Genomic DNA, 27,241 nt, shown 5'->3' with positions numbered 1-27,241 from the left:
CCGTTTCCTACAATCACAGAGTCCTTACCCGTGTAATTTTTAGACTGATCCAAAATAGATGGGTCGGCAGTCATATGGGCCGAAGCTCCAGTGTCCAGAAACCAATCAGCAGCATCGGGTCTAGCAATCGAACATGGCGTGTTAAAGGCTTCAGCAAGGTGAGCATGAGAAGAATCAGGTCGAACATACCGTTGGTTGCAGCGGTCAGCATAATGGCCCTCTTTGCGGCATATTTGGCAGTGAGGTGGTCGACGACCTTGACTTGAGTGGGTTCGTCCTCGATTAAAAGAGTTGTTTTTGTGAGAATAAGAACGACCTCGCTGGTTGGTAAAGGAAGCAGGGTGGCTTCCATGGGTGCGACCACGATTAGTGACTGTGAATGCTGTAGGAGTGGAGTTAGAGGACTCAAGGGAGAGCTGAAACAACTCAAAACTTTCAGCTTTAGAGACTAAATCTGCAAAACAGGGGATAGAGGTGAGAGCCATCTGAGCAGTAGAAAAAGCTGAAAATTCGGTGCCGAGTCCACGAAGGAACCAGTGCACTTTATCAATGTCCTCGACCGGTCTGCCGATGGCATGAAGTTGGTCACAAATTTTTTTGAAGGCACGGGCATACTCAGCAACAGGTTTGGTGCCACGTTTCATCAACTGCAAGTCATCCTTGAGTCTCAGTTCACGAGCTTTCGACTGATGGCTGAACGTAGTTTCCAACGCAAGCCAAACATCACGTGCAGTAGAGAGACCAACGACAACAGCCATGGCTTCCTCAGTGAGAGAGGAGAGCAGGAGACAGAGAAGTCGTTGATCGGCTGCTCTCCATGCCAAATATTTGGGGTTGAGTGTTGAAGAGGTTTCTGGTTCAAAGCGAGGTGGTGGAACCATAGTTCCATCGACATAGCCCAGCATGTCTTGACTCTCAAGGAGAGGGAGAAGTTGGCTTTTCCAAAGAAGATAATTGGAGGAAGAAAGTTTGATGGTGATCATATGGATTAGAGTATTGAAAGGAAGAAGATGATAAGAAGATTCGGAAGCCATAGAGAAGAAAGGATCAAGGTTGTTAAACCGAAAGGGCTCTGATACCATGAGAATGTTTGCTGAATCACCACACCTAAATGGGGGTGAGAGTTCTCTTATTTATAATCATTTACAGGATACAGAAATATGGTAAATTACAAATAATATGGAAATAGTAATAAAAGGAAAGAATAATAAATGAATGCAATATATTTGCCTTTAATAAGAGGGCAAATATGGTAACCCGTAATGTAAGGCAAATATCTAGATATTTGCCTTATAATGAACGATCAACTATCCTTAACACAGCGCAATCAAATGGGGACTTGGATCCAATAATGGCTTTGTAATGGAAAACAGGAAGTGTATCAATGAAGGACTGGTCAACCCCAGAGTCATGGAGATGAAAGAGCTGCTGTAATTGACCTTGAAAGGCAGTCACATTGTCTGAACTTTCAGGGTCTCTCTGTAATGGGGGAGTCCAGAGGAATCTCACGAGAAGATGAAGCAAACCAGAGACGAAGAAGACGATAGCTAGAATGATTATGATGAGGAGTATACTTGGACTCACCTTGTTCTCCAAGTTGAACCCACTCGGCTGGGCAAAAGGAGGAGGCCGTGCATCAAGATAGTAAGGCTGTAGCTGTGGCGGCGAAGGGAAGAATCTTCCGTTTACTTGGAGAAGCAGTGAATCCATGTTAATCAAAGAAAAAAAGAGCTCATTTCACACAGCCTTGGTTTTGGGGTGTGCGAGTCAAATGGGTTGGAGAGATCAGAAAACGAAATAAATGGGACAGATGGAGAGATGAGAAGAGGGTAATAAAAGTGTTTTAAGAAAAAGATTAGATCTCAGATCAGTGGCTAAAAAGGTTTGACTGTCAGTTTGCAGGCTGTTTCTGGGATACAAAACAAGAACGCAATTATTGCAATGATTTCAATTACAAGTAAAATAACGGAGTTTACTTCGNGTTTTAAGAAAAAGATTAGATCTCAGATCAGTGGCTAAAAAGGTTTGACTGTCAGTTTGCAGGCTGTTTCTGGGATACAAAACAAGAACGCAATTATTGCAATGATTTCAATTACAAGTAAAATAAGGGAGTTTACTTAATTTACTGACTTCATTGAATTGGTTTGCAGCACAGCAGGCATACCCCGGCTGGAAACGATGCATCTGTAATCCATCCTATAAATTTACTCCCAGTGGTCCTGTTTCAAAACCTACTTAAAATAAAAGGGTTTTCTTGAGACGAAGGGTATTCCATTGGGGGGTGAAGGAAAATGACAATTTTTAATTGAACTTTTGTGTTGGATTTTGGCACTTGACTTTTTATACAGGGACAGACACCCCTTATAGAAGGGCCTCTCCACCTTTTTGTCTGCTTCTTTCAATTGTGGTGCTAACCTTCCTTTTGACTTTGCGTGGTAGATGAGTCCAAACAAATTTAAATCATGTGCCCTGCCTCCACTCTCCATTGCTTCAAATCAAACCCTTCAAATGGTCAATTTTAATGTGTGATTGAGGGCTTTTTAAATTTAAGTTATGCTCACTCTACCTTAAGTACTTACATTTGTGGATGGGATATTATGCGAAAATTTTACTTTTTTAATAAATGTTGTCGAATACTTTCTTTACGTGGATCCAGTATTCAAAAATTTCACTTTTTGATACAGATTATATTATATTTTATGACTGTCTTTCTAAATTTATCTTAATTTTGACATAAATGCACAATTTAAAACTTTAACTTAAAACATAAGATAAGAATAAGTATTAAAACATAAGATAAGAATAAGTAAATATAAGACTAAATTTAATTATTTTGTTCATTTTTGTTGACTTGGTAAAATGAAGGCGGTTAGATACACATTAAAAGTCTCATAATTTATTTTATTAAAGAAACTTCAATATTATAAAAAAGAAAAATAAGAAAAATAAATAAAATTTATATTTGGACCAGACTTTAATAGATATGATTATTATTTAATCAACATTGGAATTAATTAAATACTTAGTTTAGTCTATAATGATTAATAAGATCAAATATTAAAAATCAATCAATTGCATGTGCAGGAAGGTATATGTTTGTGTTTAAGTTTTTACTTTCTAATGGCCATTATTTTTTTAAATAAAACATCGAATTTGGTAATTATAAGAAGAATTGTTTATATGTTAAAACGTATAACGACTGACTACCTTAAAAAAATATTGTCAGTGACTAATTCCGACGACAACTATCAAATATTATTTTAAACATAAACTTAATTGTAATTTGATATTAGTATAATCGTTTTAGTAAACTAATCAAACAAATTTTGTATAAAAGTATTTTTGAAAATTAAAAAATAAAAATAAAAAGTCAAACTTTGGGAATGATGAGTTGGGATAGGAAAGATTAAATAAATCCCATGTCCCACATGGCAACTTTTTATATTTCTTTTCCTTTTCATGCTTATTAATAAAAGCTCACGACGCTCCGTTTTTTCCATTATTATGAAACGTTGAACAACCCCCTGTTGACCAATATCTCTTCTTCATATATATATATTAACTAATTACAAGGTTTCATTATTCATTTAAATGACATTTTTTTAATTTTTTTTCATTATTATTTAATCAGAATTTATGGACTATTTGAATTTGCCCTCGTCTTTCACGAGTGTAAATAGATTTTGGCGCCGAAATTGAAGTCTTGAGTGTTCGATTCGCTATTCCACACGAATTCTACGAGGTATGAATAACTATGGCGAAATCCAGAAAATGGAGGGAAGCAATCATTTGGAACTCCTTGAGAGAATCAAGCGAGTCGACCAGAGAAATCGGTGGACTGAAGAATGTTTTAAGTGATCTTGACAGAGGGAAAGGCCCCCGCGGGGGACAACGCCTGGAGAGGAAAAGAACAATTCAACTACCTAGTTGACCGGACATAATATATGATCATTGGGACACAGCTTTCTTGTAAGTTTTTGTTTGAGATTGTAGGAAAAGGTCTTCGTCTCCATCAAAACAGTTTCCCCACTTGTGATTTCGTATTCACGTTTCGTTCTTACTTTTCGCAATTATCGTTTAATGTCGCGACATTCTTCTGTGATCATTATAATTTTGCTTCGTTCTTAGGCTATCTTCTCCGAGAAGTTGCAGAGTTTTCCAGGTGAAAGTGATTTCTATGTTACTTGGAGGCATATTTCAAAATAGTTTTTACATTTTAGGTAAATTTGGATTTGAGAGCCTGATATTCTTCATTGGATGAGAACTAATTAGCCTTGGTCTTTGGAAATTCTTTTGTTATTGATAGAAATTGGGAAGTAGGCTCTGCTATTGAATATTTTGAGTTGGGTTGGCTCTGCTATTAAATACAATCGAAGGAGATCATCATGTTTAAAGAGCTTTCTGGAGCTCTAAAGCTATTATTTTCTGAAAATTAGTTCCTCAGTTCTGGATTCAAACATTAGTGAATACGATGAAACTTGTAAGTGCTGTGGTAAACTCCTTTGGATGTTCTGCATCTGGGGAACGTTTAGTTTCAGCTGCAAGAGATGGAGATTTCCAAGAAGCACAGGCTTTGTTGGAGTATAATCCACGATTGGCTCGCTACTCAACGTTTGGTGTGCGCAATTCCCCCCTCCACTACTCTGCAGCTCACGGACATCATGAGGTTCTCACTCTTCAAATGCTTGCTAATAATGTTATTGAAGCTGGTCTCACTTCGTTTAAGATTAGAGAATCCCACTGGTTATTGTCACTGTGCTTGTCCTTTACATGCTTGCAGATAGTGGAACTTTTGCTTCAGTCAGGAGTTGATATTAATTTAAGGAACTATAGGGGTCAGGTATTGCAATTTCTTCACATTCTTTACACTTTTTCTTTCAGGGACCAGCGCGCTTGTGATTATACACACACGCACACACACAAACACTTCATCTTCTACTACACGTGATTATCTTTTCTATTTAGCCATTAAGATGTAATTCTTGCGTTTCAAGATTAAATTCATATTGTATCTTGAGTTCATCGTTGGGTTCCTTACTTTTTTCAACAGACTGCTTTGATGCAAGCTTGTCAACAGGGTCACTGGGAGGTTGTTTTGATTTTAGTACTTTTTGGAGCCAACGTGAGAAATTTATCTTTCATGTTAGCTCTCTGGTGCATAGCGCGAGCAACTTATTAGTCATTCATAACTTTCTTGCACATTTTAGGTCCATAAAGCAGATTATTTGAACTGAGGGACTGCACTTCATCTTGCTGCTTCAAATGGTCACTCCCGGTGCATCAGGCTTCTTCTTGCTGATTATATTCCAAGCATGCCAAACTTAAGGGATATAATGAGTAAAGTAACGGACGATGAAGAATCAATCTCAGAGTTTGATCATAGGTACATGTCAAATTCAAGAATTTCCAGGTTGAAATGCTTAGATGGTTCATTGACTTCCTGATTCTGTGTTTTAGGGCCTTGTCTCAGATTATTAACCAACCGGCAGATGGTGGCATTACCGCTCTACACATGGCAGCCCTTAATGGGCAAGTTGAAAGCGTGCAGTTACTTCTGGAATTTGGGGCATCTGTTTCTGAGGTGACTGTGGGCGATGGAACCGTAATTGATCTTATAGGTTTCTCCCTTTGAATTTCTGCCTTCTCTTTGACTAAAAACAAAAAGGAAAATTTTAAAAAAATTGAGACCTTCTTTTTCATGTTAGCCTTTATTTTTCTTCCTAATTTACCATTTCACAAATCTGTCAGTCTTCCTTTTCACAATAACAAAACATGATTCTGAACTAATGGCGTTACGTTTTAGATATGTTTCTATGGTCATATAAAGTCCAGAATTAGCATGCTCATGGGATGTTGAAATAAAGTGGCAGACAAATGAAATACTTTTTTTAACCTATAAAGTATGCTACCATATCCTTCTATCTTGTGGGCAAAGTGATAAAAATCGAAAGAAGTGGTTGTTGAACAGTTTGATTTCTTATCCCTTGCGATGATACAAGTAGCTTGTCTGTTGCAACTCCAATAGGTGCTGGGAGCACAGCTCTTCATTATGCTGCATGCGGTGGTAATGCCAAATGTTGTCAAGTATGTACTTCATTTGAAGAAAAAAAATCTGAATCAGTTTAAACGAATGCATTTTTTTACTCTTTGAGGCTATGACTTGAATTTTCTATTCGTATAGATTTTGATCGTCAGGGGTGCCAGTCTGACCACTGAAAATGAAAATGGGTACGTACTAGTCTTGGATTATTCTTTGTATTTTGCAATCTTTCTGAACTACTCATAAGAAATTAGTTTTAAGAAATGAGCTTAGGTTCTTTTAATTAATTGGGCATATCCGGGATCCGTTCCTTAAACTGAAACTGAAAGCAGTAGTGGCCGTGAAGAATTTGATAGGAATGGTGTTAGAATAAAAGTTTAGGGTATTATTATGACACTGATGGGTCATTCCCTTCATATCAATAACGCAGTTGGACACCATTGATGGTTGCTCGCTCATGGCATAAAGGTTGGCTTGAGGACATTCTCAGCACAGAGCCTATAGACCGGCCAAAACTTACTCCCTCTCATTACCTGTCGCTGCCCCTTATGAGTATTGTTCAAATTGCTAGGTATTTGTTATTTCCCTGTACTGCTCATCCTTCACACAATGATGAATGCAAGCATATAACTTCTTTAAGCGTATCCATCGTGATTGTCCAGTATGCTTACTATTTCTTTGGAATCTAGAGTTTAGACGAACTTCAGAGAACAAGAGCATTTTGGCTTTTCTACGAGTTATTGCTAAAACATGTCTATTCTATTTCTGATTTCAGATAGTTGTATCTAGATGGATTATGCTTTTATTCATGGAAAATTTCCTAAAATCTCCTAACGCTTATATAACACGTATTGAGATGGTAATGTTCACCATTCATCGTTTCTTTCCTTCTAAACAAAGCAACTTTTATTCGTGGAAAATAAAATGACGAACTCTTCGTTTATTCGGGAGCCACCAACTTTCTTGACAATATTGGCAACTTTTGGTTACTACATCATGGAATATATGCTTCTGGCATTCTTGTTACAGTTCTTCACTCTGCCCCCTCAAGGCTAACCTCACATTGATTGGGTTGGCACAGAACAAGATATTGAAGACATAAGTTGTTCTACTAAAATGTAAATGGTTTAGAAAATCATAGAACAAGCTGAGAGTTTGTTTTCTGTTTCCATATAGGGCAAGTCTGGCGTCCAGTTGATTTAGAATGTTGGCATAATGAACAAAATTGATTTCTGCATTGCTTTTGGATCCATTTGCAGAGAATATGGATGGAGTAGTAAATCTGCCCCCGGATGCCAGGATCCATGCGTTGTCTGTTTGGAGAGGAAGTGTGCGGTAGCTGCTGAAGGTATATATATCATTACCTTTACAATATCATGTACTTGATTAGACCATTGTGATATTCTTATTTTCTGAACTTTCATAACCTAGCTTATGTAAAGCATCATTTCTGTTGCCTAATCATTCCATTCAAGCTTTAATAAGTTTGCTAAAGTATGGGCAAAAAATTGAACTTGGATGCCTAAAACATGGGTTATTTCCATCTAGCTCGGTTAATAAAATATATTGTTAGTGAGTTTTAAAGTGGTGTGATGGTAATGATTTGGTTGAAACCAAACTTTTGAAATACTAGAGAGAGAAAATTAATGAGTAGCTAAATTATATACTTAGCCCAGGCTGTTGGTATGTGGGGTTGTTGAAGGGTGATAAGAAGTTGAATCCCCTGCAGGTTGTGATCATGAATTCTGCACAAGATGTGCCTTATACCTCTGTTGTACAAACCGTGGGACAACCTTTGCTCGTGGCCCTCCAGGTTCAGTTTCTTGCTCCCTCTGCCGCAATGGCATAGTCTCTTTCGTTAAGCTTCCAGTTAAAGTACGCATGGCTAAGGAGATTGCAAGAACAAGCTTGTCACTTCCAATATGCCAATGCTCTCAAGAGACACCATCAAAACCTACCCCCTTAGCTACCCAGCTCCGATCGCACGAGTTGTGTCGTGCTCACGATACTCCTCTGGGGGTTTCCTTTTGCTGCCTGAGACTTCCTTCAATCAGTGCCTGCCGAAAAACTCCGGATATATGCCACTCTTGAGTTCCATGCTATGCCAACCGGAACTTGCGGGAACCACTTGGCCACATATTGAAGGCCTGGGCTCCGGCAATCAAGTTCCCATGGGTCATTCCCTTCTGGAGCTAATCATTATGTAATCCCTGGAGTGAATGCCTGATAATATTTGGATCTTGTTTATGCTTCTTTCAATCTTTCTTGATTAAATTATATGAGTGAATTTGTTCATATAAGTCTTGAAAATTTCACATTTCTAATATTGGCCTTTAGAGAGGCAAATGCAATAGCTACAATTTTAGGAAAATATTTATTTATTTCTAAAAGTGAAAAGACAAATAAGTCTTTGTGTCTGAAATAAAATAATAGAGAAAAGAGATCGGAATTACAGAATTGGCAGCATTATCCATATTCTAACCACACGATCATAGAGCGAAGGAGGGATGGCGGTCCTCTCATCTCTTCCTCTCTGCGCTTGGCGCCATCATCGGCCTTCTTCTTCATCATCCTCATCTTCCTCCCATTCTTGGCTTTCATTCTTCTCTTCCAACTCTTTCTCTTTCCCTACAACCCAACTACCCGTTCCTGCAACCTGTTTTCCTTGTCCTCCACCCATTAGAGTCTCAAACGTTTCCACCCACCAACGGACGATCACAGTTGACAAATCTAAGTTGAGGGTCTCGGAAGCTACCTCCAAGGATGAGCTTTGGGCTGCTGCTTGTCTTCGCGTTCGCACCTTTAATCAGTTCCGCCCCGATTCCTATGACATCGACGTGAGTCATTGAATTCAATTGAAATCTTTTGGAAGTTCCGTGTGAGTTCTGGGGCTAAGATTTGAATGTATGAAAATTTGATAGCAATTTTCTTTTTAATGTTTTAATTTATCGGGAGTCAATTTATTCAAGTGTTTGAGAACTGGAGACCAAATTATCAATTTGGTATTTTATCTTAGAGTATCATTATCGACAACTTGAGAACATCATTGAGTGCACATTTGTATACTTTCATCAGTTGTGGATACAAATATGCTGTGTATATTGATAATGGACTCGAATGGAGAGAACACTCGTGGATTCTTGAGATAGAAGGGAATTGTAGATAAGAAAAACGATAGAGATGGATAAATGAAACGTGAGGCTGGCCTGTCTTAAATGCCATTTCAAATCCCTCGTGATTAAGACTTCACTTTTCACGTAGTATTTCTTGCTCTCCGTTNCTAACCCTTTTTCCAGCAATACGTTCTTGAATTGCTTCATATTCGTTCTTTGTCAAGTTCTATTAGGATCATAAGAGGTACTTGGCAGAGAACGAATATGAAGCAATTCAAGAACGTATTGCTGGAAAAAGGGTTAGCTTTAAGAGAGTATCTTGCATAAATGCTACTCTTCCATTAGCCGAAATATCAACCCTAGCCGATGATTTATGTTCAACATGTAAGGTCCGTTTATTTCTTCATCGTTCCCATATGAATAGTATGTATGTACTCCATCCCTAGATCACTTTAGGAATTTCAAACTTTGAAGTTTCAATCAGTTCTGTGGGTTATGTAAATTCTTACGTTTTCTATACACGAAAAATGGTGTTGAGAAGTATGAGATAATGAAAAATGAAGAGGTTGATTGAAGAAATAGCCTTCATTTCAGAAAATTAAAGACGTCATTTCTTTTCTTCGTTTGCAATGGAAAAGAGAAAGCTAGCTGATATTGCAGGACAAGCAAGGCACGTATATTAATCATGCAGCCTCAGATCGCATGAGGTGAATTGCCTCTGTGGTGCTAGACATGTTTAGATAGTGAATGCGTTGGAAGCAATGTTGTTTGATAATGTATGCATACCAAAGTTATGAAAAAAAAAATCTTATACCTGAAAAAGAGATGTGGGCTCACAAGAGGCATAATCAGAGGTGGGAAAGGAATTAGGCAGATTGAAAAAAAAAAGTATATTGGCTACTTTTTCCTCTTTATGTAAATGCAGGATCTTCTAATGCAAAAAAGTTAGAATGTTATTTGTAATGCTCTGGCCATGTTTTATCCTTTCCTGCTGCTGTTGATTTTTAGTTGATTGAAGAAGATTATGCAACATTTCATGTCTTAGTTTACACTATATCAGTTCTACAAGTTCTACTTTGTTCCGATCTCGAATCGTTTATTTATTTATTTTATTATCATTTTCTCTTAGTTTTCTGATGATGGAGAGGACCGAGTTGTTGTTGGGTCACTTGACCTTAATCAGTGTATAAGGCTTCCAGATGAAATAGCGGGAATGAAACCTGAGGTAAATGATCAATTTCTTTAATTCTTTAGTTTCTTAAATTATGTTTTTCACTCTTTTGAATAATTGGTCATGAACATGTCTCATTATTATCTACGAAAATCAGAGTCACCTTCTTGGCCCAATTTCTGTTTAACGTGAAAAATGTGGATTCAAAATATTGACTATAATTTATTATCCAAAAACTGGAATTTTTTAGCTCTTGATTGTTTTTTTTTATCAGAATTTGGTAGCTCCATGTGTTTCTCATTATTCAGATCATTGGACAGTATGTGTTCTATTATTGTTATTGAAAAACCAGGTTGGTTAATTTGAACGTGTAATATAAGGGAGAGCTTCATATGTGTGAATAGCAGAGTAGGACTTGAAGTTGAACAAAGCCTTCGCAGAATATTCTTCTGTAAGCTATAGCAGCTAACACTCGAAAGACTTTATCACCTTCAATTTCGTCCAATCCTTGATCTTATAATCTGGCTGCACTAACATCAAGCATTGTCAGTTTCACTCAATTCAGAATGACGAGAGGTTATTGGATGACAATTTCTTATTGAGGCATGATCAGGCCGTATTGATGATAAGAGTGTTGGCCTAGAAAGTTGAATAGGTGGTCAAATTTTGGTTGAATTGGAGAATGACAACAGTACATCAGCCAAGAATACTCACTCTGGAACTGTTAGGATCGATTACTTGTCTCCTGTTTTTAGTTGTTAAAATTACTGAGGCTGTGTAGTCTGAGGTTGGTAATTGCAGTATTACTGAGATCTGGGTAACACTCGAAAGGCCTTTTGCCATGCAGTGTAACGCGAAGGTTAAGCAATGCAAGGGCTCCTTCAAATCAGAATAAAGGATATCTCTCCATTTAGAAATATCTTTATAAGATGAAGAGCTATCTGATTCGCTAGCCTTTTCGGTCACATCATGGATGAAAAGATAACTTTGTAAAGAGTGTCTTTAACTGATTTTGAACTCAAATATTAATTTCTGTCATGAGAATTATCACCTCAAGAATCAAGTCTTCAACCATACAAAAGGCTAGTAGCTTCCTCAGTTTATTTTCAACTTGAACTCCAACTCTACTATCTCAACATATGATTCATTGATTGCTTTCTCCATTTTGATAGAACTATCGCCTGGAGTCGGCCAGATTGTCCATAAATTTCTGATGTTGCGTCTTCCGGTCTCTATTTCATTCTAATAGCTAACTAACAGGGATTCCATTTATTATTTTTGGTTTGATTGTGCTTGGTTTCTTCCATTCCTTTTGTAGTCCTTCATTCATTTGAGAGTTGTTTCTTACCCTTTCTTTTAAAGAAAACACATACGGGCAGGCACACTTTGCAGTTGCACATCCTTCCACATCATCTATTGTTTCCTGTAATCTTCAATGACTAGTGAGGTTTGTCTCCAATTAAGTACACCCTTGTTTGACATTTCACTGGAAATGTTCCTGACACACTCTAGAATTCATACATCGTTTCCAAATTCATTCACGAACTGTATGTTTCAATTTATCTGAACCTTGTATTGACATAGATCTGATTCTAGGTCGTGAGTTGATTTTTCATGATAAAGTATTTCTTAAATATTTTTCCAACAGGGAATTGGGGCCGATTTCGCAAGGGCATATCTGAGCAATGTATGTGTTGCCAAGGAAGTGCACAGAAATGGGTTGGGTTTTGCACTTGTTGCAAAGGCAAAGACAATTGCGGAAGATTGGGGTAACCATTTTGTGACACAATTTCATTCATGTTAAATATGGTCATGATCTTTATGAATTATCAGCATCTCCATCTTTATGGCTTCTGTTTTAGAGTGTGGTCTTAGCGTTTATGGTGACACTTCTCCATGAAAAACTGTCATTTGTGATACAATGTTTTAATGTTTTAGGCATCAGTGATCTATATGTCCACGTAGCTTTCGACAACGAACCTGCAAAGAACCTCTACTTGAAGAGTGGTTTTGTCCATGAAAGTGACGAACCTGCTTGGCAAGCCAGGTTTCTAGATCGACCACGCAGGATTCTCCTGTGGACTACTCTCTCAGAACTTCTCTGATATTGCACTGAATAGAGTTCTGCTCATAATTTTACGTGCAATTTTCTCTCTCTACCGGTACACAGATCATTTCTGTTTTTAATTTACTACAATTCTATTCATTGTAAAATTCTGTGGATATGTTGTCCCTCTCCATAATTCATAATATAGCATGAAAATATTGAATTGACAACTCTCTATATTAATGATACTATTTATAAAGTAGTGAATATGAGCTAAATATTCATCTTGATAACATTATTGGAACATGGTTACTTGGACTATAGACATACGTTCGACTTTACTAAAAAACGAAAATTGGCATGTGACATTATTTCTTGAGAGGTTGAAGGAGATAATTTACACACATTTCTATATAAGAAAGCAAAATTATGATATGATATTAGATGAAAATATGTACCAAATTTAATTACACAATATAATTAAATTACAAATATAGAATTATGGAAACATAGCATTGTGCATAAAGCAACACCATAACATGAAAATAGAAAAGTTCATAATCTTGTGAAAGAATGAGCAGAAAGCATGAGCATTTGATTTACGGTGGTTGCCCAGATCTTGTATTTATGATAATCGTTCTCCATATCTAGCTTGAATGTGCCCTTATTTGTAGTCAACACAATGAGATAACATGTATTACTCTCCTCGTCCTCATTGTTGTCCTCATCATCTTCATTTTCATGTCTGTACAGCTCAATGTACATATCCAACACAACGCCTGGATACAATAATTTAGCAGTTAAGATTATGGACTCAAAGCCCTTTCGAAGTTCAAATGAATGGTATTTTGAAGTGAAAATGACTTACTTTCTTGTTTGGTCTTCAACATGTTGAGTTTTTTTACCTTCAAAATTACCTGCAAAATCCATGGGGTTAGAGAACAAAACATTTTTTACAAGGGTGTAGAAACCTCTCCCTAACAGACGCGTTTTAAAAACCTTGAGGAGAAGCCCGAAAGGGAAAGCTGGAAACCTCTCCCTAGTAGACGCGTTTTAAAAATCTTGAGGAGAAATCCGAATGAGAGAGCTCAAAAAGTACAAAAGTGAAAATCTCTTTCTAGCTGAACGTTTTAAAAATCTTGAGGGGAAGCTCGAAAAGGAAAACTTAAAAAAGACAATATCTGCTAGCGGTGAATGTACTCTATGATCAACAAAGCAGGTACACATGAGATTATTTCATGAAACCTATGAAGAATTGAGAATCAAACCTTGGTGTCACTGTTTTGGATGATAGAGATGGATCTCTTCTTGTACTTTCCTGAAAAAANAAAAAAAAAAAAAAAAAAAAAAAAAAAAAAAAAAAAAAAAAAAAACTTTTTTTAGTGAAAGAAAATAAAGATTTGATTGGTACTTCAAAGGTTTGTGATTTGAAGTATTTGTGATCTTACCATTTGGGGACTCAACTTTGAGAAGAACACCTTTAGCGAGCGTGGATCTTGATTTCTCAAGATTGAAATCAATCTGAACCTCATGGTTGTCTTCTATAGGTAGCACAGAAGCAACTCCACTTGACTTGTTTCTGTATTCAGATCTTGCTTTAAGCGTGGCCGCTCCTTTCAAGGCTGCAAACACAAAAACATTATGCAATTCAACTACACAACAAGCACAACAGCCAGATATTATAGCTCAGATTTATAAAGTATATACATGTAGCTGCAGCAGCTGTGAGTGTGAGAATATCAGTGCCTGTGATACTGCTCATGGCTGACCCAATTACAGTGGTAAGCTGTTCCCTTTTGGCGCCCATTGCTTGGGCCACTTGTGCGCACTGTGCAGCCACCAATGCGGCTGCAGAAGCCACAGCAGCATCCCTCGCGCCGCAGTCTGAGTTGTCATCTCTTGATCTCGAGGTGTCGGCTGCAATCGCCGCAAGTGCAGCTGCTACACCTGCCACGGATATAGCTGCATGAATTTCAGCCCTCTGAAGCCTATCCTCTTCTTTTCTGCTCTGTCTTATCTCCTTTAGCCATTTCTTTATCGACAAGTTCTTGAATGGCACGATTTTCCATTGAAACTGCAATGTACACTGAATTTAAATACGAACATGTGAACTAAGAGTTCAAAAGTTTAATAATTTTATTATTACTTTTTATGAAATATATGAACTATTTCTTTGGCCCATGAATCTTGGGGGTCAAGTTCTCTTGGTCCTGTCGCTACTTTTTGTCCATATCATAACATATTAATTAGTGTTCAAATCAATAGTTCAATACCCATTTTCTTTTTGGTGAGATCTGTTCACATCAATTCTTCTTCCATGAAGTGAAAGACTTACCCATTTCTTTCGGAAATAACTACTGTAGTTCAACTCCGGATGCATTGCTTGTTGCATCCATATGAACGACTGAAAAAAGAAAAGAAAAAAGTTAAGAATCTTTGTGTATTTAATAAAATGAAACCAAACCACAAGCAATTTGGTTACCTTCATATCATTTGATTTCCACGGTGGTATGGACTCTGCTTCCATCTTTAGAGGTTTCTCCACGTTCTGCATCTATTAAGAAACCCCATTAATTACTTCCATCTCCCTGTTTGTAAAAAAAATAAACAAAAACAAGAAATGGGTTCGTTTGAATTTTCTCACCGGAAAAGGATCTGAAGTTAGGGTAACATCAAGATCTTTGATGGGGGTGTCTATAAGAGCAAGAGATTGATCAGGTTGCAGCTCAGGGTTAAGAGTTTGAACAGCAAAATTGCACCAAGCTCGTGAAAGCACGTCCATTGTCTCAGGATGTGCAGCAGAAGCACTACTCAAATTCCCATTGGCTTCCATTTGGAGTAATAATCAGAAGTTGTAAGCAGGTGAGGTGAGAGAGGAAGTTCAGTTCTTATGCTGCGCTGCACAAACCCCATATATAACCCAGTTTCTCCCCTGTCTCTGACACAGTAAACAAACATGGTCCGTACCACGTAAAAGGATATTATATATCTAAAAGGGGTAAAATAATAAAATTAAAAAAAAAGGCAATGAAATAGTTAAATGTAAATGGATGAGGAGGGGATTTGACAGATGGAAAGGGTGTGTTTGGACATATTATATTGCATAGAAAAGATATGAATATGGTAAACACATGGCGACCACTAAAGAAGCATATATATATATATATGGAAAGGGCCTGTGGGATAAAACCATTTATAAAGCTTATACCAACCAATGTCCTTTAAATCTAAACCATAGAGGGTGTAGGTATGCACCAAAAAAGCAGCATTAAATGCTGCTGCTGCATTGGTATCTTTGCTTGCAAGAGCTGTCCAAGGGCCACACCCCCTTCATTATAAATTTTCATAAAAACCCATAATAACCAAACCATGCTTCTTTCTAGGGACAACTTATATCTTCGTTAAAAGTAATTGCAGACATGCATGATTGATGTGTGTGTTGCTTTCTTTTCTTCAAAAAAAGGAATGTGGGCATCATCCCATCATTATACTCTAACTATTTAAATCTTAATTACTTTACAATTAAGAAAAGGGTTTGTGTTAATTATTGTTAACCCTCCATCCACTTTTGGAGAAAGATTTGGTTAAAGGTGTCGTCTCATATCATCATTATATTCATGTGACTAAAAAAATTCGTTCATTATGTCGAAACTCTCTTTTAATTTATTTAAGATTATGATAACGAAGCATGAATCTCAATCATTGTATCGTGTGTGTATATATATATATTATTAATTAACAATCAAATTTCTTTTTTATTTATTTTATAAAAAATATAAGGTAATTTATGTGGTGGTGTGAAGTCCAAAACCATACATGCTCCCAATAATAGAGACATTTCCACATTCTTTTGGTTCTATTCTATTTCGGCATTTATATGAAGTGACATAACACCACTGTTTATGTATTATTAATTTTTTTAATATAACTAAGTAAAAAAATTAAATATAAAGTTAGTTAATAATATTATAATATTATTATTTATTAATAAATATCAAGCATGAAATCGTTGGAAAAGTATAGTTGAACCTAATCAAAATTAGTATATGCATAGGCCCATTTCATTAGAAATCGATATGGGCCTAAGGTTTTGTTTATGGCCCATTGAATGATGACTGGTCCATCATGTTTGGGACAAAACATGGGCCATGGAGCGTGTATATCCTTGTTTCGTTTTCTTATCGGATACTAAAACCACAGAATATTATAATTATTATTTTCTGTTCTCATTGTTTGATATTTATAATAAGTCAAAATCAATTTTGGATCTCGCTCTAAAATGCATAATGTCGTTTTCTTTATGATATAACTTTTTTAAAAGCCATAATTTAATCGAATCTATCCCGTCTTTAACATAATATGTTTTACACTTTAGTATAAGAATCCATCGAATACGTATCATTCTTCAACTTATATCTTTTCATGTATTTGTGAGGTTCCATCACAATTAGATAGGAGAACGAAAAATTACGTATAAGAGTGTGGAAACATTTATCTAGTAAACACGTTCTAAAATCGCGATGTTGACGGTGATACGTAATAAGCTAAAACGGACAATATATGTTAGCAGTGTGTAACAGCTCAAGCCCGCTACGATCCGATATTATCCTCTTTGGGTTTTTTTCTTTTAGATTTCCCCTCAATGTTCTTAAAACGCTCTGCTAGGGAGAAGTTTTCACACCCTTATAAAGAATGTTTCGTTCTTCCCCCAACAGACGTGGGATCTCACAATCCACCTTCTCCAGCTAGTGTCCTTGCTGGCACTCGTTCCCCTATCTAATCACGTAGGATCTCACACACTATACAGTATTTCTTTTCAATGTCTTTAATATATGTGTAGAAATCAGACGACCACAAAAGAAAAATTGTAAAAAATGACAGACACACTCGACTAATGTTTTTTCTTGTATGTCATTGTAAGACGACCATTTTAGCAACATACAACATTACATTTGACGTAATTGACTCTAACTCTTTACTCAAAAGGTCAGATTGATAACTATTTCCCAAATATCCCTCTATAAAAAGCATTATATTTTCATTACCTAAATAGCTATGAAAGCAAGCATATATTATGACTCAAACAACACAAAAACCCAGATTGAAACTAGACATGGATCAAACTCCAAGCTTTGAATTCAAACACCACACCAATTAGAAACCCAATAATTTAACAACGTGCTGTCACGCTATCAAGATTGAGCATTTATGAACAAAACATTATGCCAAAAGAATAATGTTGAAGAAACTCACGATACACTCATTCTCCAACATGCATGAACACTATCGGCTTTGGATTTGGCCTTCTTCCCTAACTAAATGCTCCATTATGGAATCCACACGCCACATTCAATACACAAATAAATGCTTCAAACTTTGAACCAAACAAATTCATATTTGTCTTAACTTACATAAACATTTATTATGTACATAAAACTCACAAAATGATCCCAAACTACCACTAACATTAACCTCAAATTTAGCTCTACATATATGTGCAAAACAAAAGGGGGGTTTGATTATAATTATGTTTGGGTATTCATGATGATGATGCTATGTATGCAGTTGCAAGGCATCGCATTACATCCACTTGAGCTTGAAGCGCGGATATGTAGTCTAGCGTTTCTTCTATCAATGAAATTTCATCCATAAATTCACCTCCCGGAACCAATCCCCGAAGAACTTTCCTTCTTCTCCGCACCAACTTTCTCGCAATCAACTCCGCCGCCGGCTTCTTCCATTTTCTTCTCATCCGCTGCACGCGGCGGCTTCTTTTGACAATCTTCCCACTACTCCACATAATTCGCGAAATTTTGGGGTTAATAGTCCGGCCCAGAAGGACGTCGGCCACGAGGCGGCTTCCGTCGTCAACGGAGGTGGCGGCGATGAGCGCTTGACTCCACCGAGTGGCGCAGTTTCTGGAGGAGGCCAAGGCTAAATCTGCGGATAATTTTATGGCGTTTTTTCTCTGGGTGACCGTCATGTTCTTGTTGGAAGTTGTGTATATTTCAAGACCCATCATCCATTTCTTCAAGAATTCTCGTTTTAAAGAACTGGGATTGCGCATTCTGATATTGTAACATACATATATATTACAAACAGACAAAACAATGAATTGTTGGGCGGAGATTGAATCGAATTTAATTCATGGGTTGTGCATAAAAAAAAAAGGAAAAAAGAAGAAGAAAATGAACATACCTGAGAAAAAGTGATGAAAAGTGTAAAATTGAGAGAGAAATGAAGAGGGAAGCATGAGAAACAGAAGAATGTGCAGAAACGAATTTATGTGGTTAAAGCAGAGCAATGGTGGGGCATTTAGAGAGAGACATGGCACATGCAAGCACGTGGAGTTCCATGTCCCACCACCAAACCCTATACCCCAAAAAAATGTTAATTTTTTTACAATATGTATAGAGGAAGATTAGTAGAAGAAGAAGATAGAAGGTAATGACAGCACGTGATTTGCGCCTCGTCTTTAACAGAGTAGGGTGTCAGTAATGGTACATGAAGCCTCAATTTCTGACACACCAAAAAAACAGAACCCTCCATGTATCATGCCATTCATAATTAAACCTCAAAACTATATATATTCAACACTATAGACTTATTATTAGAGTCAAAATGAAACATATTATCAAATACAGGGGAGAGGGTCCATTATGAAGCCATACGAATAGGCCGAGGCGTGTTTTGATTGCGAACAGAGCATCGAGTGGCAGGCATGTGGAGTGAGAAAGGTGGCTCCTTTCTTGTCGCATTTGGTTGATCCATAACAACCTCCGCTTCCATTAAATCAGTGCTGCAAATTCTCCTCTCTTTAGTCATGTTCGCAGCGGATTCACTCATAACTTCGTCCCCTCTGAGAATTAATCTTCTCGCCGACACTTCCGTAGTTACTACCCTTTTTACATACCCAGCACGCCCTGTATTTGTAGTGCACTCGTCAAACACACACACACACACACACACACACACACAATCGTTGTGTATAAAGGAGGAGTTTAAGTACCTTTGAAGGATTGTGGTGCAACGAGAGAAGCATACATGTAGCAATCGGATTTCAAATAATCCACCATCTTCTTGAGAAAACTCCGGTGATCTTTTGGGCGTTCCCTAAATTCGATATCTGAGATGAAGGATGAACCTTTTCTGGGTGCGCGATAAGAATTGAAGGGTGAAGGAGAAATTAGAGGAGCAAATAAGTAGCAATCAGATAACAGATAATCGATCACTTTGTGAATGTTTTTCTTCTTCCTCCTCCTCTTCATCATTCTCTTCTTCACATTCCCGCCGCCACTCTCAACATGCATCATTTCCTTCGCCATCCCTTTAATTTTCTCTTCTTCTTTTTTGCCCAACACCCAGAAACAGAGTCGAAATGGTGCTAGATTGTGCTTCGGCGGTTGGGTTTTGAGGGACGATGATACACGTGCTGGAACAGGGGTGTGCCAGGAATATTGGAGGATCCGAGAGTTCGACACGTAGGAATAAGCTAAAATCAATTCGGGCCTGGTGGATTCATGGGCTCAAAGGCCCACTTTCATTTGATATTGGTGGATTCGTTTTTTTCTTTAATCTTTTATTCATCATATAAAACATAATAAGAGAAAGAACTACACCACATTTGTTTGATTCGTAATGTAAAATCCCAAACAATTTTAACACACATAAAAAAAATGGCGGTTATTTGGATGAGACTGGTTTTAGGCCATGTTTTAGAGCGGCTTCCCAGACAAGGTCGATTCTGTCGACGTCCAAAGCCCCAACCTCATGGTGAGTCCATCCTTCCAAATAGTGCACTACCCCGCCCGCATGACACGCATGCACCACTCCTCGGCTCATCGTATACTGCCCAAACAAACAAACACACAACCACCTTGGTGAGTTGTTATAATTTAATATGGTATCATAACAAACCAAATGATATAAACTGATATACCTCGCAGTTGCCAAGGCCTTGGACGTCGTCAGGCAAGCGCATGGCGGCGAGGTCGCCATAGGTGCAGTCTCTTCTAAAAGCCAAGATGGGAGGGACTACAAATTGATGGAAGTGAGTTCCTTTTGGGGCCCAACTCTGCTCTCTTGGAGTGATCCATTTCCCAACGATCCAAGTCTGATGGAGTTTGACAACACATCAACATCAACCATATCTTAATTAGCAAGTTGTTGTTTTTTTTAATTAATGTTAGTTACCTTGCAACTGCGGGCAGCTTGGTACTTGGTCACCTGAACCAAGTAGTTTTGACAATCCACAGGGGCTTCTTTCTGAATTTTCTCAAATCTTTCCTTGGAAAGTGTAAGCATCTACAGGGGGGAGGGGGAAATGTTGAAAAACAGAGCATCTAATACAGTTTTGGATTAATTTGTTAATGCAGCGTAAGAGAAACTTACAAGGACTCGAACCTTCCTTCGACAGAGGTAGAGGGCGATGGCTCTTCCAAGCTTGGAAGTGGCTCCAGTTAGAAACACTTCCTTGACATCCTTTGGAACTTCATGGAGAATGACAGCAGCTGTTAGGGTATTGCCATGCACAACTCTTACCCTAAGATTTGGATGTTTCTCTACAAAAAGTGTGCCCCCACCATTTAGAGCTTCATTCTGTCCACAAGCCAAATGTTAAATCTTTAAAGTGTTAATTATATATGAGGTAAATAACTAAAACAAAGCCACTCTTAAGATGATATTGTCCTTTATAGACTTTCTGTTTCAGGTTTTCCCTTAACGTTTTTAAAACGCATCTACTAGGGAGAGGATCCCACGCCTTCATAAAAAATGTGACTCTTCACCAACCGAGGACACTGGGCCCCAAAGGGCGGTGTGGTTGGGGGGTCCCCACATCAATTCGAGAGAATGAGTGTCAATGAGGATGCTGGGCTCCGAAGTGGAGTAGATTGTGAGATCCGACATCGATTGGAGGAGAGAGTGAGTGCCAACGAGAACTCTAGGCCTCAAATGGAGTGAATTGTGAGATCCTACATCGGTTGGAGAAGGGAACGTGTGTAAGTGAGGAAGTTGGGTTTCGAAGAAGGATGGATGGTGAGATCCCACATCGGTTGGAGAAAGAAACGTGTCAGTGAGGACACTAGGTCCCGAAGGGGATGGATTGTGAGACCCCACATTAGTTGGGGAAGGGAACAAGTGCCAACGAAAAAGGTGGACCACAGAGGGAGTGGATTATGAGATCGCAAGTCGGTTGAGGAGGAAAACGAAACAATCTGTATAAGAGTGAGAAAGCTCTCCCTAAGAGACCCATTTTAAAAATCTTGAGGAGAAGCTCGCAAGGGAAATCCCAAAAAAGACAATATCTGCTAGCGATAGGCTTTGAACATTACACAAACGGGTACGAAGATTAAACCGACTGAAAGTCATTAATTTCCGTCACCAACCCTATTCAGAGATGATCAGAGTTACATTAAACTTCTTGACAAAAGAAATAAAGGCACAGCCTCCTACCCCTACCTTATTTAGTGCAGCAAGGCTGATGACCTTAACCCCCAACTTGTCAGCTCTCAGAATTGCATCTTCTATGTGCTTGTTGATGCCATCTTTTGCAAATGGCAAGAAATACTGCCAAACACCAAATTTATTAACATTCATATAACCCAGAGATTAAAAATCCAAACTTGGAGATGATTATTAAACAAATGACCTGAAATCCAAATCTTGGAACCACCCATGTCTGGTGAAGCGAATTCCTAAGGTTGTAGAAACTGTAAAGGAAGGTTTTTGATCTTGCCCACATCACAAGCATCACTATGAAGGTAGTGGGCCATGCTGGAAGCAAGAACAACCTTGTAACATAAGGGTGTGAAGCAAAGAATCTTGATACAAATGGCGAATGCATTGATGAACAAACATCCACCACATGGGCCAGAAACACAAAATCAGGCACCTTCCCGTTTTTTCCTGCATTCATTATTATTGTCATTAAACCCCTCATTACATCAAAAATACAGCCACTAAGCTTTAAAGTTGAAGAACGTGTAGAGAGTTAGATATTAGTTTTGGTGAATAGTAGATTTTGGCAACATAATAAATGCTTTCTCATCCAAAAATCTTGAATATATGAAGCTTTTTGAATGCGTTAACGTGAGGAGGCGCATCTTTATGAGGTTAAGCACTTAATGAGAGGTTGTAACTACCCATTAATAATGAGGATTGAATCGGATAGTAAAGTGAAACAAAAACGCGCATTGAAAACCCCAAAACCCCCCATTTAGTTACGCAATTAATATCCACAAATATCAAACATCGATAGCAAAAGACAGAGAAAGGGAAACGGACCTGCATTTGAGCTTATCTCTTTATGTAATTCCCATGACTTCTCATCAACTGTGTTTCCGATGGCATCAAACAGAGGCATGAAGAGGCAGAAATTGGCTCTCTTCTCTGTGTGGTGAAGTGTATGGTACCTTAAAAATGTCCATAAACGCCAATCAATCGCCTTTCAGCTTTAACCACCGGTAAAAACAGCAACAAAAAACAAAAAAAACAAAAAAAAAAAAAAAATCTTCTTTTTTTCTTTTTATGTTGTGTTTTGAAACCTTATTCAAGCATGATGAAAGCGATTTATGCAACACGAAGAGGCAGATGTGTCAAGAATCCACAAAGGCATTTAATTTCATCGATAATGGGGTGAAGAACAGTGAGTACTTACGTTGGATTATAGAGAAGATATTTAAAAACTGGAATTGCTTCATACAGCCGATGTGGGACAATTTCAACATTGGAAAGCCCTAAGCATCTGAGAAAGTCAAATATCAAAACGTAGCAGAAGATCATGGCCGTTGATCCATACCCCAGAAGACATGGTCCAAAAATTGGCGCTCCAATTACCATACTTAATGCAAGATGTTCCAGAACTGTCCCGTTTCCAGCTTTATTGGAAAAAACAAAACACAAAAGACAAAACTTTGAGAGATTCAAGACGAGAAATGAAAATAAACCAAAAGGGATTTATGTTTGTCAAGTATTGGGTCACCTGTGAAGGACTGAGGGACTGGAGAAGAATGATGAAGAGAATGGTAATGAGTAAAAAGATAGTGTTTAGTGTGGAAGTATCTATGCAACACGTAAAACAAAGGCTCTGCAACTCCCACATGGAGTATCAGAACTGCAATTAACCCTTTTGCGTTCCAAAGCGGTAGATATCCAAGAGAAGGAAACAGGTACACCATCAAGGAACCCATTAGAGCTTGAAGTAGTAAGAAGTTATCCCTGAAAAAAAGTTTGAATCTTTAAGCTTTTTTCCCCAACCCCATATGAAGTAATTGAAAACAAAAGCAATTCCATACCATTCCCATTCCATATCAATCTGCTTGAAATCAATTCCTTGTTGGAGAATCCTGCGGTTTCTCGTCAAGAAAAGCATGGTGCTGTAAGAGCTCCATGCTATGTGAACTCCCACTCTGAGAAAACAGAGAAAAAGAATATGGAGGCACCAATTGTTCGTGATGTTCCCCTCTACATGTAACGAGTATAACCCATTTGCAAGCAATGGCCCATATAGCAAATACTGCACCATACATTCAGAGTATAAACAAATTCATCTACCAATACTAAAATTCCATGGTTTCATCAAATTTAACCTCCAAAAATACCTTGAAGATGCCAAAGTTGTCCCATGGCCAAGATGATAATGGAGCAACCATTTCGGTAAATCCCAAATGAACTCAGTTGGTGTAGTTAGGTGTCTTTTTCTACCCCTTAAGGAAAGGAAGATTTCAAAGAAAGAAAGGAAAAGGCCTGAAACTATGAATCTTCTGATGTTGTTGTAGGGAAAGGAAGATCTTCCACTTGCTTCTCCAAATTGTCCCAAAGCGCCCTCGCCCTCGCTTTGATCAGACTAAGTGTGTGTGTGTGTATATATATATATAAAGAAAACAAAAATTGTTGGTCCAGCTCCCTTGTGGGCACCCTTTATAAATGCTATGAACAAACCAAATCGGCGATTTGCAACAGAAGTTGACCCGACCAAGTACCTGCACTACTACTCCCATTTCTCTTCGTACACACATGCATGTATACATACATACATACATACATACATGTTATGGGTATGGATATGATGTAGTTTAAGTAGAGCCCGTGGAGGCCTAAAATCCATGGCATATACGCGCGCCTCCTGTCCAAACCCGTAGAGTGGCACAGCTGTAGTGATGCCATAATACTCCTAAAAATTTAATGCTTAATATGGTTGGGACAGTAGGGGTTGCTTTTAGGCGGTTTGGATTGTTTATCAAAGCTGATTTGAATTACTTCTTAAGAACCACCCATAGCCTCTGCAACGACCTAGCCAATAAGTTCCATTATTATTCTAAGAACATATAGGAAAAACTGTTTTGATGTGGGAAGGGAATATTGGGCGGATCAGATCAACCATATATAAAACAGATCCACATTCATTGACCAGAATAACAAAACATTTCTTATGAACATGTAAAAACCACTCTCCAGTAGACACGTTATAAGAGCTTAAACGGTTACGTAAAATCTTTTCAAACACGAATAACTTTCCATTATTTCGAACATAAAAGAATCATAAAGCGAGTATACAATAAGTGAAATAATGGTTTATTTCTTTAAAAATGTGACTTGAATTCGAGAGGTAATAATTTGGATTAAAAAGAATTGAATGGTTGAAAATATCCTTGTGGCTTAAAAATATATATATATATATATATATATATATATATATAGTCACACCAGACTTGCCGCTCCCTTATATGGAGAGGGCGGCGATTGTGATTGGGGATAGTGTGGTAAATGGGCGGTTTTCGTCGGAGAATAATAGCTTTTGGCCCATAGCGTTAGGCGTGGCTCGTGACCTACCTCACTCACCTACGCCACCTAACTTTAACCCTAACACCATCATTTTTTCAAATTTAAAAAATAAAATAAAATAAAATTATTTTCACACGTGCAACATTTTTTTTCTGCCTCAATCATTCATTCTTTGGTTTTTTTCTTTCTTAACAACATTTAATAACGATTTAATAACGATCTAAAGTGTAATAGGAAGGACCAGACTAAATGTTAGTATCCACAAGAAAAAATATACGCACTAATACTAAGATAGATAGAAAGCTTATATTTTGATTGAAAATATTGGTATAGAATAACACCAACATGACTAATTAAGGTTGTTTGACATATATGGTACTATATACTAAATTATACCTTCAATAAACAAAAAATTACACGGGAATAAATGTAGGTGTAGCATCTCAATTTGGGTGGAATAAAAGATTAATAAAGAGGAGAGATGGTGGGGCGTATAAATAACATATAATTGTAGAAACCCGTCTAATTTTGTAGAGAGTTATTATTTTATTTATTAAAGCATATAAAAATTGGTGATTGAAATTGAAATTGAAATTGAAATGAAAATTGATTTGATTTGGAATTAACCACGTAAGAGCTTTTCATTATGACCAAGCATTTTGTTCCACACGCATAAATAATTGAATCCCCAGTTGTTGGGCAGTAGAAGTTTGTTCATTATATATTATTATTATCAAAATATAACCTATAGTTCTTCATTTATTCATTCATTTATTTATTTATTTATTTATAAATTTGTCACATTCATATAACCCCAACTCCAAACCACCATCCACCCTCCACCCGAAATATACCATTAAACACAATCGCCTCTCTATATAATAAATATGTATCGGTCAAATCTTGAAACTATAGGATCATCAACACATTAATGAATTGAATTTATAATAACCAAATCAATGGTAGAAATGCAATGTTTAAAAGAAGGAAAGGAAAGTTGGACTTTCTATCTTCCTCTTGATTATCTTTGGTGTGTAAAAGACATTTCAAAAGCAACATTAATTAATAAATCTCAATTTTTCAACATCTTTTAATAACGGTTGAAATTGTTAGACATACAAACCACTAAAAAGACGTTGAGCATAACGAAAAGAGAGGAATATAAAGAAGTGAAAAGAAAATTTTAAAAGACTATTTTATTAGGAGGTTAGGCCAATTGCGATTGTAAGCATATTATAGCATATGGCTACTTGCAAATAATTTCCACCATGCATTTATTTAAATTAAATTGAGGCTCTAAGCATGGCTCCTATTTTTAGCTTGTTTTTCAGCACCAGCCTCAGCTCGAACTAAAAAAGGTGGCACCGTACCCCTACCTCGTACAACAATTTTTACTTTGTCTTTTTTTTTTTTTTTTTTTTNAAAAATTAAATAATAATGGGCAATTCTACGTATATAACGTACCATTCTAAATTAAATAATTAATTTTGTCACCAATATTTGTCTATTAACTAAGAAGTCACCACGCATTAAATAATGAGAGAGAAATTAAAATAATAATTTAAATAATTATTGAGACCAAACAGAGTTTTTAAGTTGTTTATCAAAGCTGATTTGAATTACTTCTTAAGAACCACCATAGCCTCTGCAACGACCTAACCAATAAGTTCCATTATTATTCTAAGAACATAATATATATGGAAAAACTGTTTTGATGTGGGAAGGGAATATTGGGCGGATCAGATCAACCATATATAAAACAGATCCACATTCATTGACCAGAATAACAAAACATTTCTTATGAACATGTAAAAACCACTCTCCAGTAGACACGTTATAAGAGCTTAAACGGTTACGTAAAATCTTTTCAAACACGAATAACTTTCCATTATTTCGAACATAAAAGAATCATAAAGCGAGTATACAATAAGTGAAATAATGGTTTATTTCTTTAAAAATGTGACTTGAATTCGAGAGGTAATAATTTGGATTAAAAAGAATTGAATGGTTGAAAATATCCTTGTGGCTTAAAAATATATATATATATATATATATATATATATATATATATATATATATATATATAC

The 27,241-nt window shown here is 37.1% G+C and overlaps 6 protein-coding genes and 1 pseudogene across 11 annotated transcripts in view; 2 read left to right on the top strand and 5 right to left on the bottom strand.

Moving 5' to 3' along the window:
• Positions 1–1,949, bottom strand: part of LOC111792353 (RING-H2 finger protein ATL13-like) — a 5,561-nt gene extending 3,612 nt beyond the window's left edge. The window contains exon 1 of the mRNA XM_023673756.1: positions 1,325–1,949. Coding sequence (XP_023529524.1) covers positions 1,325–1,710 — 386 coding nt within the window. The 5' untranslated portion in view covers positions 1,711–1,949. The remainder of the gene's footprint in view (positions 1–1,324) is intronic.
• A 1,704-nt stretch (positions 1,950–3,653) lies between these two features.
• Positions 3,654–8,299, top strand: LOC111792375 (annotated as a pseudogene).
• A 175-nt stretch (positions 8,300–8,474) lies between these two features.
• LOC111794081 lies at positions 8,475–12,601 on the top strand. Of its 2 annotated transcripts, XM_023676210.1 has the most exons (5): positions 8,475–8,877; positions 9,387–9,542; positions 10,283–10,378; positions 11,973–12,093; positions 12,263–12,601. In XM_023676210.1, exons 1-5 carry the CDS (start codon positions 8,548–8,550, stop codon positions 12,427–12,429), a joined length of 870 nt encoding a protein of 289 aa, XP_023531978.1. In that variant the 5' UTR covers positions 8,475–8,547; the 3' UTR covers positions 12,430–12,601. The 2 variants fall into 2 exon arrangements, with proteins under 2 accessions (XP_023531978.1, XP_023531979.1); XM_023676211.1 differs by lacking the exon at positions 9,387–9,542.
• Positions 12,602–12,811: 210 nt separating this feature from the next.
• Positions 12,812–15,388, bottom strand: LOC111793733 (VAN3-binding protein-like). Of its 4 annotated transcripts, none has more exons than XM_023675755.1 (8): positions 15,016–15,388; positions 14,854–14,925; positions 14,707–14,775; positions 14,079–14,457; positions 13,820–13,993; positions 13,640–13,689; positions 13,240–13,288; positions 12,812–13,150 (listed from the first exon to the last, which is right to left on the bottom strand). In XM_023675755.1, exons 1-8 carry the CDS (start codon positions 15,202–15,204, stop codon positions 12,927–12,929), a joined length of 1,206 nt encoding a protein of 401 aa, XP_023531523.1. In that variant the 5' UTR covers positions 15,205–15,388; the 3' UTR covers positions 12,812–12,926. The 4 variants fall into 4 exon arrangements, with proteins under 4 accessions (XP_023531523.1, XP_023531525.1, XP_023531524.1 ...); XM_023675757.1 differs by having other exon boundaries at positions 14,079–14,445; XM_023675756.1 differs by having other exon boundaries at positions 14,854–14,919.
• Positions 15,389–17,712: 2,324 nt separating this feature from the next.
• On the bottom strand, positions 17,713–18,743 carry LOC111794105 (transcription factor IBH1-like 1). Of its 2 annotated transcripts, none has more exons than XM_023676245.1 (2): positions 18,570–18,743; positions 17,713–18,439 (listed from the first exon to the last, which is right to left on the bottom strand). In XM_023676245.1, exon 2 carries the CDS (start codon positions 18,436–18,438, stop codon positions 17,911–17,913), a length of 528 nt encoding a protein of 175 aa, XP_023532013.1. In that variant the 5' UTR covers position 18,439; positions 18,570–18,743; the 3' UTR covers positions 17,713–17,910. The 2 variants fall into 2 exon arrangements, with proteins under 2 accessions (XP_023532013.1, XP_023532012.1); XM_023676244.1 differs by having other exon boundaries at positions 17,713–18,445; positions 18,586–18,743.
• Positions 18,744–18,926: 183 nt separating this feature from the next.
• Positions 18,927–19,833, bottom strand: LOC111794104. Its single transcript, XM_023676243.1, has 2 exons — positions 19,381–19,833; positions 18,927–19,294 (listed from the first exon to the last, which is right to left on the bottom strand). The coding sequence occupies exons 1-2, from the start codon at positions 19,694–19,696 to the stop codon at positions 19,029–19,031; spliced, it is 582 nt and encodes a 193-aa protein (XP_023532011.1). The 5' UTR covers positions 19,697–19,833; the 3' UTR covers positions 18,927–19,028.
• Positions 19,834–19,921: 88 nt separating this feature from the next.
• On the bottom strand, positions 19,922–24,234 carry LOC111794103 (protein ECERIFERUM 3-like). The gene is made up of 11 exons (XM_023676242.1): positions 23,972–24,234; positions 23,666–23,886; positions 23,353–23,588; positions 23,029–23,248; positions 22,656–22,783; positions 22,021–22,277; positions 21,831–21,938; positions 20,763–20,969; positions 20,565–20,675; positions 20,311–20,484; positions 19,922–20,219 (listed from the first exon to the last, which is right to left on the bottom strand). The coding sequence occupies exons 1-11, from the start codon at positions 24,020–24,022 to the stop codon at positions 20,055–20,057; spliced, it is 1,878 nt and encodes a 625-aa protein (XP_023532010.1). The 5' UTR covers positions 24,023–24,234; the 3' UTR covers positions 19,922–20,054.
• Between the last annotated feature and the right edge of the window lie 3,007 nt (positions 24,235–27,241).

The sequence above is a fragment of the Cucurbita pepo genome, chromosome LG04 (assembly GCF_002806865.2).
Source record: "Cucurbita pepo subsp. pepo cultivar mu-cu-16 chromosome LG04, ASM280686v2, whole genome shotgun sequence".
Lineage (NCBI taxonomy): Eukaryota > Viridiplantae > Streptophyta > Magnoliopsida > Cucurbitales > Cucurbitaceae > Cucurbita > Cucurbita pepo.
The sequence above is the reverse complement of the archived record's forward strand: the minus strand, read 5'-3'. Positions and strand labels throughout refer to the sequence as shown.

Coding starts and splice junctions, on each gene's coding strand:
- LOC111794081 (XM_023676210.1), top strand. CDS start 8,548: ATGGCGGTCCTCTCATCTCTTCCTCTCTGCGCTTGGCGCCATCATCGG. Junction 10,379..11,972: donor TAGCGGGAATGAAACCTGAG/GTAAATGATCAA, acceptor TTTTTCCAACAG/GGAATTGGGGCCGATTTCGC. Junction 12,094..12,262: donor GACAATTGCGGAAGATTGGG/GTAACCATTTTG, acceptor TTAATGTTTTAG/GCATCAGTGATCTATATGTC.
- LOC111793733 (XM_023675755.1), bottom strand. CDS start 15,204: ATGGAAGCCAATGGGAATTTGAGTAGTGCTTCTGCTGCACATCCTGAG. Junction 14,458..14,706: donor GTTATTTCCGAAAGAAATGG/GTAAGTCTTTCA, acceptor ATTTAAATTCAG/TGTACATTGCAGTTTCAATG. Junction 13,994..14,078: donor CACAGCTGCTGCAGCTACAT/GTATATACTTTA, acceptor TTGTGTTTGCAG/CCTTGAAAGGAGCGGCCACG.
- LOC111794105 (XM_023676245.1), bottom strand. CDS start 18,438: ATGCGCAATCCCAGTTCTTTAAAACGAGAATTCTTGAAGAAATGGATG.
- LOC111794104 (XM_023676243.1), bottom strand. CDS start 19,696: ATGGCGAAGGAAATGATGCATGTTGAGAGTGGCGGCGGGAATGTGAAG. Junction 19,295..19,380: donor TGCACCACAATCCTTCAAAG/GTACTTAAACTC, acceptor CTACAAATACAG/GGCGTGCTGGGTATGTAAAA.
- LOC111794103 (XM_023676242.1), bottom strand. CDS start 24,022: ATGGTTGCTCCATTATCATCTTGGCCATGGGACAACTTTGGCATCTTC. Junction 23,589..23,665: donor ATTGATATGGAATGGGAATG/GTATGGAATTGC, acceptor ACTTTTTTTCAG/GGATAACTTCTTACTACTTC. Junction 20,970..21,830: donor GCCTTGCTGCACTAAATAAG/GTAGGGGTAGGA, acceptor GCTTGTGGACAG/AATGAAGCTCTAAATGGTGG.